Source organism: Macaca mulatta, chromosome 20, assembly GCF_049350105.2.
Source record: "Macaca mulatta isolate MMU2019108-1 chromosome 20, T2T-MMU8v2.0, whole genome shotgun sequence".
Taxonomy (NCBI): domain Eukaryota; kingdom Metazoa; phylum Chordata; class Mammalia; order Primates; family Cercopithecidae; genus Macaca; species Macaca mulatta.
Genome location: NC_133425.1, coordinates 5,412,858 through 5,424,999, shown reverse-complemented (window position 1 = coordinate 5,424,999; position 12,142 = coordinate 5,412,858). Strand labels below are relative to the sequence as shown.

The 12,142-nt window shown below is 52.6% G+C and overlaps 1 protein-coding gene across 5 annotated transcripts in view; it reads left to right on the top strand.

Annotated features, from left to right (window-relative positions):
- The window catches only part of SRL (sarcalumenin), a 67,998-nt gene extending 64,387 nt beyond the window's left edge, over positions 1 to 3,611 (top strand). For all 5 annotated transcript variants that reach the window (XM_077985397.1, XM_077985394.1, XM_028841606.2 and 2 more), the window contains one exon: positions 27 to 3,611. In XM_077985397.1, coding sequence (XP_077841523.1) covers positions 27 to 838 — 812 coding nt within the window. In that variant the 3' untranslated portion in view covers positions 839 to 3,611. The remainder of the gene's footprint in view (positions 1 to 26) is intronic.
- The last annotated feature ends 8,531 nt before the right edge of the window (positions 3,612 to 12,142 follow it).

Sequence of the window (12,142 nt, the reverse complement as noted above, 5' to 3'; positions counted from 1 at the left end):
TGACTTCTCGCTTCTGTCTCCCAAAGGGTATCCCTTCAACGACGTGTGCCAGTGGTTCATCGACAGAGCTGACCTCATCTTTGTCGTCTTTGACCCAACCAAGCTGGATGTGGGTCTGGAGCTGGAGATGCTCTTCCGCCAGTTGAAGGGGCGTGAGTCCCAGATAAGGATCATCCTGAACAAGGCTGACAATCTGGCCACCCAAATGCTCATGCGGGTTTACGGGGCCCTCTTCTGGAGCCTGGCCCCTCTCATCAATGTCACAGAGCCCCCAAGGGTTTACGTCAGCTCCTTCTGGCCACAAGAGTATAAGCCAGACACCCATCAGGAACTGTTCCTCCAAGAAGAGATCTCCCTCCTGGAAGACCTGAATCAGGTGATCGAGAACAGATTGGAGAACAAGATTGCCTTCATCCGCCAGCACGCCATCCGGGTCCGCATCCACGCCCTCCTGGTTGACCGCTACCTGCAGACTTACAAGGACAAAATGACCTTCTTCAGTGATGGAGAACTGGTCTTTAAGGACATTGTGGAAGATCCTGATAAATTCTACATCTTCAAGACCATCCTGGCAAAGACCAATGTCAGCAAATTTGACCTTCCCAACCGTGAGGCCTATAAGGACTTCTTTGGCATCAATCCCATTTCCAGTTTCAAACTGCTCTCCCAGCAGTGCTCCTACATGGGAGGTTGCTTTCTGGAGAAGATTGAGCGGGCCATCACTCAGGAGCTTCCGGGCCTCCTGGGTAGCCTCGGGCTAGGGAAGAATCCAGGTGCTCTCAACTGTGACAAAACAGGGTGTAGCGAAACCCCAAAAAATCGCTACAGGAAGCACTAGGTGGTATAGCGGTTCTTGGGTTCCTGTTGGTGAATGAGCTTGTGTCCTGTCTGAGAAGTCCCGGTTTATTAACCCTTTGAGCCACAGTGGCAGGAATTATTACATAGTGGAGATTTGGGAGTTCATTGAGGCCAGGGGTCGGGGCAGGTGCGTGGGTCTAGGGAGGAGAGTGGAAACTGTGAATTCTAGCGTGCTTGTCTTGTTGCTTCAATGAGGAGGCCTGATTGATGCAAGTCAGCCTCCACCTGCTTTTTCTGGGTCCTGTCTTGGAATGACAGAGAGCAGCTAAATTGTAGTGTGTCTTCCATCAGTGAGGGTCAAAAAAGCTAAAAGCAGCTGAAATTCCTTGTCCCCTGGGAGCTGGGAAAACAGCGAAGGCCTGAGTCGTAGAGATTGTCAGGTCCCTTTTGGCTTCTTCCCACACCCACAGTCTCGCGTTTGTTCCCTTGGCTGCCTCTTAACTTTGGGCTGACTTTCAACAGTGAACAGTCTCTTGGGTTTGAATATACCTGAGTTTGTTTTTGTTTTTTTTGAGACGGAGTCTCGCTCTGTCGTCCAAGCTGGAGCGCAGTGGCGCCATCTCAGTTCACTGCAACCTCCGCCTCCTGGGTTCAAGCGATTCTCCTGCCTCGGGCTCCCGAGTAGCTGAGATTATAGGCCTACTACCACGCCCAGGTAATTTTTGTATTTTTAGTAGAAACAGGGCTTCACCATGTTGCCCAGGCTGGCCTCAAACTCCTGACCTCAAGTGATCCACATGCCTCGGCCTTCCAAAGTGCTGGGATTACAGGCATGAGCTGCCGCACCCGGCCTCCACCTGGGTTTTGAGCCAATCCCCAGGACTTGCTCCTGGTTTCCTCAAGGGGTGGGGCAGTGGTTTAGGACACTAGACAAGTAAGAACAGGAGTTCCCAGGAAGGACGGGGATCTGCCTTCCCCACTGCCACTTCTCTGGTGTGTTCCTCAAAGCCAGCTTGGCTCAGGGGCACGATCCCCAGGAGGAGGGGACTGGTTGGTGTATCCAGGTAATTTACTCTTGGAAGTCACTTTAGTGAAGGTGGTGGAAGGGCTCAGAGGGTTAATTGGTTTGCAGTGTGTCTTTGTCTATTGCATGTCTTGGAAAACTCAGATCCCAAAGGCGCTGGGTTTCAGAGAGGACAGTGGAGACCTTGCTCCTTTTCCTTAGGCCGCCAGTCTCTCCCAAATTTCAGAGGAGGCTGTTCCACGACTCCCCTGTGGAAACAGCAGCGGAGTTGCTCCTTCGCGGTTTCCACATCACGGCTTTTCCTTTCCTTTCTTCTCCATTCCCTGATGCATCAACACTTAAAACTTGGAGCAATTTCCTAGGAGTCAGAACCAGCACCAGCCACTCGGTGTCGGCGGCCACCAAGGCTTAACATTGACCTTCCCGCCTGACCTTGACGCAGATGTCCACTGAACACACCGCAGGAAAGCCAGGGCCTTCAGTACCGATGAGTGTGAATATGTGTGTATGTTGGCCAAGAGATATTAGGGAGATCACATAGACTCGAGGGAGTAGAGAGCTTGTAACAGTCTTGCAAGGCTATAGCATGCACGGCTCTGCAGCAGGTGGTGGGGAGCAGAGGAGCAGGCCCCGCAGGGAAGAAGCAGCCTTTGGATGGTGAAATGTGCATGGTGCACAGTCTGTGCACGCCCAGGAGACCCAGCCCGGGCTGCCTCGAGGGACTCCTTTGTGCACAGCCAGCCGCTTCTCTTGGGAACAAGCTGTCCTGGGGGCCTTACCCACAAGGCAGGAGTCAGGATGCACCAGCTCGGCACCAGGAAGTCATCCTGGACCAGAAGGACAGTGGAAAGGCAGGCAGAGGGAGAGGCACTCCGAGGTCAGGCAGGGTAAGCCAGTTCACCGTCAGGTTAGGTCTACGCAGAGAACCTTGAGTTAGGAATTCCTGGTTCTCAGAATCGTTATCAGTCTGGTGCATGCTGTCACAGGGGCCGTTGCGTTTGGCTTTGTGGAGGGCCTGGAACCTTCCACAAGAACACCCGAGGTTCCAGGGCACTCAGGACAATGTTTCCACGGAACAAGTCAACCAGGAAAGAAAAGTAAGTTCTGCAAGGGGCATCCATGGAGCCTGTGATAGGGGCTGATGAGATGGAATCTGTCCCACTTCTCATTAACCACCCTCCGCAAACCCCAGAACCCCTCACCTCATTTCTGTACCGTCTGCCCTCTTGGGGGATGGGCCCTCCCACTTTCCCTGGCCTGCTTCTCCATGCTATGAGCTGCTTTGGCAGATCTGTTTTTCTGTGTAGTCAGGGGAAAAACAAAAACGAAAAAACACGCACAACTGTGTGGGCATTGTCATAGCTGTTGATGTCACCACTGCTTTGGGGGAAATGGCTGGGATGAGGCTAATACATTCATGCAATATTTATATTTTCAGGGGGCTACGTTATCAGCGTGCTCTCCCTGCCTTGGGCTTTTCTTTTCGTCAGGTATCTGTTTTCCTTTTCGTGTTCCTTCTCCGACTTCTCGTCTCTGCTGCTCACAGGCCTGCCCATCAGTCCCGCACAGATATTCAGTGTCTGGTTTCTGGCCAGCTCCGTGGAGGGGCTTTAAGCAGAATTCTGACTCTTTGGGGTGGGGGATTAGCAACTGGGGGAAACTTAAGGATCCAGAGATTCCCCCAAGAGGAGTGTCTGGAAGGATCTGTGCTTGGACAGTGGCTGAACCTTTCCAGTGTTCTTTCGTTTCTGATTTCATCAGTCTCAATAAAGTTCCGATCTCTCTTTAACACCGCGTGCTTTCTCGTGGTCTCCAGCTAGGTTAGTCTCTTCGTCCTCCTTTTATCTGGTAGAGTGAACTCATGTGTAAGTTTCTTGGGGAGAGACTGGAAATTAAGAAACTGCCCACCCGTGTGTTAGCTGGATGCCCCAGGACCTTCTTTGGGGCTGAGGCTGAGTTGCTCTCAGCCACCCAGGAAGCCCAGGCCGGCATGGTGTCCTCTGAAACTTAAAGAACTGCTGTCTCCTCAGCACCTCAATGCCTCCTTCCCCTGGGCATCCGCGCGGCTGCCTCAGATACCTGAGGGCTCCAGTGGAGGCGGGCACAAAGGTTTCCTGAATGATAAGGCTGCCACCACCTCTTGGCTTCACCAGAAAGTGATTTCCTCCTCCAGGAAGTGTGGACTTGAGCCTCCCGCTTGGACCTGTCTTTAGAGAAACCTGAACGTGTCCTTGACTCCCTGAGCTCTTTCTACCACATTTTGCTGTTTCTAGTGTCCTCTTCAGAGCAGAGGTCCTTTAATTTTTATGTTTTACTTCTGGGGTCTTCGAAGGAGTTTCACATCTTGCTTGAGAACAGGTTTTTTTGTTGTTTTCAATCTTTTTTTTTTTTTTTTTTCTGAGATGGAGTTTCGCTCTGTCGCCCAGGCTGGAGTGCAGTGGTGCCATCTCGGCTCACTGCAACCTCCACCTCCCAGGTTCAAGCAATTCTCCTGCGTTAGTCTCCTGAGTAGCTGGGACTACAGGCACACACCACCATGCTTGGCTCATTTTTGTATTTTTGGTAGAGACAGAGTTTTACCATGTTGGCCAGGCTGATCTTGTGCTCCTCACCTCAAGTGATCTGCCTGCCTCAGCCTCCCAAAGTGCTGGGATTACAGGCGTGAGCCACCACATCTACCCAATTTTTTTTTTTATTGAGACACTCTGGCACCCAGGCTGGAGTGCAGTAGCGCGATCATAGTTCATTGCAGCCTTGACCTCCTGGGCTCAAGCAATCCTCCCGCTTCAGCCTTCTGAGTAGCTGGGACTACAAGCACATGCCACCATGTCTGACTAATTGAAAAAAAATTTTTTTGTAGGGATAAAGTTTCATTATGTTGCCCAGGCTGGTCTCAAACTCCTGGCCTCATTCCATCCTCCTGCCTCAACCTCCCAAAGTGTTGGGATTAGAGATGTGAGCCATCTCGCAGGTAGAGAGCAGGTTTTGAAAGGGAAAAAACTGGGCCCTGGGGAGAAAGGGAGAGTCTGCAGTCCACGGTCTTTGAGCAACTGAGCAACCTGACCCAACTAAGGCCACTCCTGTTCACCCACCCAACCCTGTGTCCCTCTTCCACCCTTTCCCCGGAGAAATCCAGAGCTCTTGCCTGGAAGAGGGAGGTCTGTTTTAAAGATAAATGTGAAGTAATATCTGCCAGAATCTGCCTCAAAATTGTGCTGTTTCACAAGCCTCACCATCTTCACGTTGCCTGCCATAAGATGATAGAGAAACAGAAACAGAAAATGGAGAAAGGACAATCAGGGACCAGGATAAACAGATAAAGTGAGGGGCGTGAATGGAGTGTTTTTAAGGATAAGTGGATGTATCTTCTGAATCCATGGGGGTTACACATGGTTATATGCATAAGGTGTGTGCAAATACATATGTAAAGCCCATGCATGTGGGGAAACAGGTGCCCAGGTACTTAGCACAGTGCCTGACATGCAGGAGTTCATCACCCGTGTGCCATCAGAGTGAATAAGTGGGGTTTGGGGGAGTAAAGGTGTCTGTGCGGGTTTTTGAGACAGGGTCTCACTCTGTCTCCCAGGCTGGGTGACGTGATGCAATCACAGCTCACTGCAGCCTCGAATTGCTGGCCTCCAATGATCCTCCTGCCTCAGCTTAGCTTCCCAAGTAGCTGGGACTACAGGTGCACATCAGCACACCCAGTTAATTAAAAAAAAATTTTTTTGGCTGGGTGCGGTGGCTCATGTCTGCGGTCCTAGCACTTTGGGAGGCCGAGGCTGGCAGATCACTTCAGGTCATGAGTTCAAGACCAGCCTGGTCAACATGGTGAAACCCAGTCTCTACTAAAAATACAAAAATTAGCCAGGCATCGTGGAGGGCGCCCGTCATCCCAGCTACTCGGGAGGCCAAGGCAGGAGAATCACTTGAACCCAGGAGGCATAGGTTGCAGTGAGCTGAGATCGCACCGCTATACTCCAGGCTGTGTTTTTTTAGAGAGATGGGGTCTTGTCATCTTTCCCAGGCTAGTCTCAAACCTCTGGGCTCAAGTGATCCTCTCACCTCAGGTAATTTTTCTTCACAAGAAAGTAAAGGCAATAAAAAAGCATTAGAATAACAGAAACTGGCTGGGCTAGGTGGTTCACGCCTGTAATCCCAACACTGTAGGAAGCCAAGGTAGGAAGATCGTTTGAGGACAGGAGTTCAAGACTGGCCTGGGAAACATAGTGAGACCACCTCTCTACAACAACAAAATTAGCTGGGTGTGATGGCATGCGCCTGTAGTCCCAGCTACTCAGGTGGCTGAGGTTGAAGGATCGCTTGAGCCGGGGAGGTAGAGGCTGCAGTGAGCCATGATCCCACCACTGCACTCCAGCCTGGGCAACAGAGCAAGAACCTGTCTCAGTTAAAAAACAAAACAAATAGAAACTGAGAGTAGTATGGTGTGACATGAGGTTGTCTGTAGAATGCTGACCAGCTTGGTCAACATGGCGAAACCCCGTCTTTGCCAAAAATACAAAAATTAGCTGGGCGTGGTGGTGTGTGCCGGTGGTCCCAGCTACTTGTAGGCTGAAGCAAGAGAATTGCTTAAGCCTGGGAGGTGGAGGATGCAGTGAGCCGAGATCGCACCACTGCACTCCAGCCTGGGCGACAGAGCGAAACTCTTGTCTCAATATATATATATGTATATATTAAAAGTAATTTTTGTTAGAAAATTTATTGAGGATTTTTCCTGAACAAAAAATACTTTAAAAAAAATGTTAACTCCATCTCCCTTTCATATTTGATCTTTACCATGATGTTGTAAAGTAGATGGGGGCAGGGATATTTCCTATTCCTAAACCCAAATCTAACATGGGGAAACTGCATCTACAGAGGTGCAGTTTTGCCTGAGTTCGGCCTGAATTCACTCTGCTAATGCAAGACAAACCACACCAAAAGGCCAGTTTCCTACCCATCCCAATATCCTTTCTACTGTATCCATCGCATTGATTTGTGGTAATCTGGAGCTGACAGCAAATTGTGCACTGTATATTTTTCAGACACACTAAAAGATGAGATTTTGTATTGTGAAGAGTGCAAAAAGATTTGTTATATTTCCATTTTCTCCAAACTTCGGAATTTTTTTCTCACCAGGATTCCAAAAAAATTTAGATACTCTGCATATTAAGGCATAGTCTCTCACCTGGGGGGTGCAGCCATCTAGTAAAGGATACAGCGCACAATTGTAAATCAGGATACATGGGTCCGGCAAAGAACTTTCTTTCTTGTTTGCAAATATAATTATTTGCAAAGCCTGATCAATGTATATAAATTGTTAAATTATGTAACGGATTCTGTCTATTGAGAAGAATCAATTGACACAACCTTAGGGCTCTTCTGAGAATACTGAGACACACTAAGGGGCTAGGAAGTTTGGCTGGAGAAGGAGTGGAGTTTTAGCTACACTTTGAGGGATGGGCACGTTTGGTGGGTCACAGATTAGGGGGATGGAGCACAGGGGAAGATCGAGGGCGCCCAGACGCAGGCAAGGGAAGACCGCTGTGTATGGCCGGGATAAGGGAATGGAAGAGCAGTCAAGGTGAGACGAGATGAATTAGGGAATAGTGGGCCTTAAGGGGAAGTCCAGGGAGTCTGGGTCTGAGGCCACTGCAGGTTTCTGAGAAGGGAAGATCCAGCAGGCAGCTGTGCTGGGGCGATCTGGGGAGGCCGGAGCGTGGCACGCAGGAGCCGAGCGCCTGCCCCTGGGCCTGCTGCGTGGGGTCTCTGTCCTCCCCCGATGCTGCCCCACTCCAATTCGATGCCAGCGCCCCACAAGGCGGTCGTGAGCAGAAGCCCATCCACCCCATCGGCCTGGCCTCGCCGGGGGACCCCGCCCGCCGCAGGCAGGCGCCAATGTGTCCTTTCTCTGAATCCTTTGGGAATCAATTAAGATCGCGGTGACAGGGCCCCCAGGCTGTAGGGGGACCCGGACCGCCGCTCCCCGCGCGGCGTGGACGGGCTTCCGGCATCCGTGCGAGGACAGGACTGGAGGCTTCGGTGACCACGGCCGGGTCCGGCCACTCTTCCTTCGTCTGAAGGAAAACGTCGCGGCTGGGGAGGGCCTCAGATTTCCGCGGCATGCGTCCTCTCCTTAGTGGGGAAACTGAGGCCCGGGGCAGGGCAGTTCTGGACCAGGATCATGACGGTGGGGAAAGTGGGCACCTGGCTGAATCTGGCCTTGTCCTTCGCGCCCAGATCCTCACACGCTGTCCCCGACCCTGCGGACAGGGATCGATTCCGCGACCACTCAGCAGTGCCACATTGCCCACCGGCCAGCTCGCCTCGCGCATGCGCACCGCCTTCCCTTCGGGCTCGGGCTCGGCCCCGCCCCCTCCAGGCCGCCCTCTTCGGACCGAGTCCGGGGCTGAGGTCAGCGCAGGCGCAGACGCGTAGCGGTGGCTCTGCCTGAGCGCGGCGCTCGGGAAAGCCTCGGGGCTGGCGGCGCCTCGGCGCTGGGGGCGGGGCGGGGCGGGGCGGGGCGGGGCGGGCAGGCGCCCACTGCCTGAGCCGGATGGCAGAGCCGCCCCTCCGCCCTCTCCCAGCGCTGGCTCGCGTCCCTGGGTTCCGAGCCCAGCGGCGCGCAAGCTCCGTGGCCGCCAGGGCCAGCCCTGCCCCCTCAGCTGAGGAAGCCGCTCCCAGCCTTCTCCGCCTCATGCCGCGGACTCAGCTCCCGGGCCTTGCGGTCGCTGCCTGTGGGGTGGGGAGGGCAGCGAACCTCTGTCCTCTCGCCGTCACCGCGCGATTGGGAGGGCGCCAGGAGGCCGAGGCCCAGGCTGCCGTGCGCTGCCGGTGCCTCACCCCGCAGGTCGGTCCGCCTCGTGGGCAGTGGGGCGGACGACCGGGAAGCCCCGAGATCTCCAGATCCTCGATCGGGACCGAAAAAGCCCTGAACTTGCGCAGTGACTTCCTATTGAGTCCGCGAGGTTCTGGAGACACGGGAGACGGAAGGAACACCCAAGGCCGACTGCTGCCCTCATTTATTGGGGTGAGGTTTCCACCTGAGGCCAGCGCCCAGTGCAAACAGGAAATGAGAGTTTTAGGAGATTCTCCAACCGGAATGTCACCTCCCTTCCCCGCCAGAAACGAACCGCCCTCTCCTCCTGTAATTGAAAACGGAAGGGCAGCCCTTAGGGCGAATGAAAACTCCCGAAACCTGGAGGGTCAGGGAGGGTCATCATCTGAATAGAATGACTCTTGTGGCTCCTGGGGTTCCCTGAATCAGGCAATTTAGGAACTGAAAAGGCCTTACGCTCCAGGATCAAGTAGTCATTAGCCTCTCCCTCCCTCCCTGAATCAGTCATTTTAGGAACCGAAAAGGCCTTACCCTCGAGGATCAAGTACTCATTAGCCTCTCTTTTCCTTCCTTCCTTCCTTCCTTCCTTCCTTCCTTCCTTCCTTCCTTCCTTCCTTCCTTCCTTCCTTCCTTCCTTCCTTCCTTCCTTCCTTCCTTCCTCCCTCCCTCCCTCCCTCCCTCCCTCCCTCCCTCCCTCCCTTCCCTCCCTCCCTTCCTTCCCTCCCTTTTTTTTTTCTTTTCTTTTTTGAGACTCGAACTCCCTGGGCTCAGGTGATCCTCCCGCCTCAGCCTCCCGAGTACTTGGAATTACAGGCGCGCGCCACCATGCCCGGCTGATTTATTTTTACTTTTTTAAAATCTTTTTTGAGACGGAGTCTTGCTCTGTCGCCCAGGCTGGAAGGCAGTAGTAGCCCGATCTCAGCTCACTGCAGCCTCAAACTCCCAGGCTGGAGTGATCCTCCTGCTCCAGCCTTCCCAGTAGCTGGGACAGCAGGTGTGCATCATTATGCCTGGCTAATTTTTTTTTTTTTTTTTTTTGAGACGGAGTCTCGCTCTGTCACCCAGGCTGGAGTACAGTGGCCGGATCTCAGCTCACTGCAAGCTCTGTCTCCCAGGTTTATGCCATTCTCCTGCCTCAGCCTCCCGAGTAGCTGGGACTACAGGCGCCCGCCACCTCGCCCGGCTAGTTTTTTTTTTTTTTGAGACGGAGTCTTGCTGTGTCACCCAGGCTGGAGTGCAGTGGCGCGATCTCGGCTCACTGCAAGCTCCGCCTCCCGGGTTTACGCCATTCTCCTGCCTCAGCCTCCAGAGTAGCTGGGACTACAGGCGCCCGCCACCTAGCCCGGCTAGTTTTTTGTATTTTTAGTAGAGACGGGGTTTCACCATGTTAGCCAGGATGGTCTCGATCTCCTGACCTCGTGATCCGCCCGTCTCGGCCTCCCAAAGTGCTGGGATTACAGGCTTGAGCCACCGCGCCTGGCCCGGCTAGTTTTTTTGTATTTTTAGTAGAGATGGGGTTTCACCGTGTTAGCCAGGATGGTCTTGATCTCCTGACCTCGTGATCCGCCCGTCTCGGCCTCCCAAAGTGCTGGGATTACAGGCTTGAGCCACCCCGCCCAACCTTAATTTTTAATTTAAAAGAATTTTTGCTAACTCGGCGCTTGGTGGCTCATGCCTGTAATCCCAGCTCTTATGAGACGCCGAGGCGGGCGGATCACAAAGTCAGGAGTTTGAGACCAGCCTGGCCAATATAGTGAAACCCTGTTTCTACTAAAAATACAAAAATTAGCCGGGCGTGGTGGCGTTCGCCTGTAGTCGTAGCTACTCAGGGAGGCTGAGGCCAGGAGAATTGCTTGAAGCCGGGAGGCCGAGGCTGCAGTGAGATGAGATCACGCCACTGCACTCCAGCCTGCCCGACAAGGTGAGACTCTGTCTCAAACACAAAAACAACAAAAAACTTGACTGGGAGTGGTGGCTCACGCCTGTAATCCCAGTATTTTGGGAGGCTAAGGCAGGTGGATCACTTGAGATTGGGAGTTCGAGACCAGCCTGACCAACATGGTAAAACCCGTCTCTACTAAAAATACAAAATTAGCCAGGTATGGAGGCATAAACCTGTGGTCCCAGCTACTCAGGAGGCTTAGACAGGAAGATCGCTTAAAAACAGGAGGTGGAGGCTGCAGTGAGCCAAGATCATGCCCGTGCACTCCAGCATGGGCAACAAGAGTGAAACTCCGTCTCAAAAATACAATAAATTGGGCTTCTCGCTCTGTCACCAGGCTGGTCTCAAACTTCTTATCTCAAGCAATTCTCCTGCCGCAGCCTCTGTGCTGGGATTACAGGTATGAGCCACTGTACCCGCCTGGCCTCTCTTTGAAACCTGCCCAGTGACAGGGATCTCAATGCAGGGCATTGCATGTCTTCTGACAGGATGCTGGTTTAGGTCACTCCCTCTGCCCTGCAAGCCAGCTGTGTCCCCAGCGTTTCCCAGGGCAGAGACAGATCACTCCCTGTGAGATTGTTTTGGTGGCAGCGTGGAATGGCTTCCCTGTTTGGCCCCCTGGGTATACTGGAACCTGGGAAGGGACCTCTGCAGCTAACCCAGGGCTGGGCAGTGAGTTACTGAAAGGAAAAGGAATTTATTTTTAATTTCCTGGGTTTTCTTGGCTGTTGCTTTGGAGTGGAGATCATTTAGGCATCTGGTACCCTGATGACTTGAGAGGAGAAGGAAAGTCCTTGGAAAGGAGTTAGGTGACTTCTGGGTAAGAATGAGCTGATACAAGGGTGGAGGGTGGGGAGAGCTGCTTAGTGGCCAACCTGACCATCCTTGCCCTCTTCACTAGGGAGCTTTTATTCTCATCTGTGTCCTCCTCCTGTAACTTAACACCCAGAAGTGGCAGGGAATTGGATCATGAAAGAGCCATGTAGTCCAATCCACTCATTTGTGTGTGTGTGTAACTGTGACTGCCTATCTATCTATCTATCTATCTATCTATCTATCTATCTATCTATCTATATGTGTGTGTGTGTGTGTGTATATATATATATGGTTTGTTTTTTTTTTAGAGACAAGGTCTCACTGTGTTGTCCAGGCTTAAACTCCTGGCCTCAAGCAATACTCCTACCTCAGCCTCCCAAAGGGCTGGGATTACAAGCATGAGCCACCACGCCCAGCCCCAACCCACTCATTTTCAAGGTGAGGAAACTTGAGGCCTGGAAATGGAAAAATGTGACCCAGGGTCACAGAGGGAGCTGGTGGCAAAGATGAGACTTAAATTCAGGTCTCCCGATTCCCAGGCCTGCCCTTGTTCTACACCCTGTGTATTAATCAGGATCCAGCAGAAAACGGATTAAATTGGGGACATTTAAAGTGGGGGCTTTGAGGTAGGATATAGGGAAACTGCTATGGAACGTGGAATATTCTGGGGCTGGTGACAGTGGGATCTTACCACCTCTGCACCTGGAGGCAGGCTGTGTGGAGG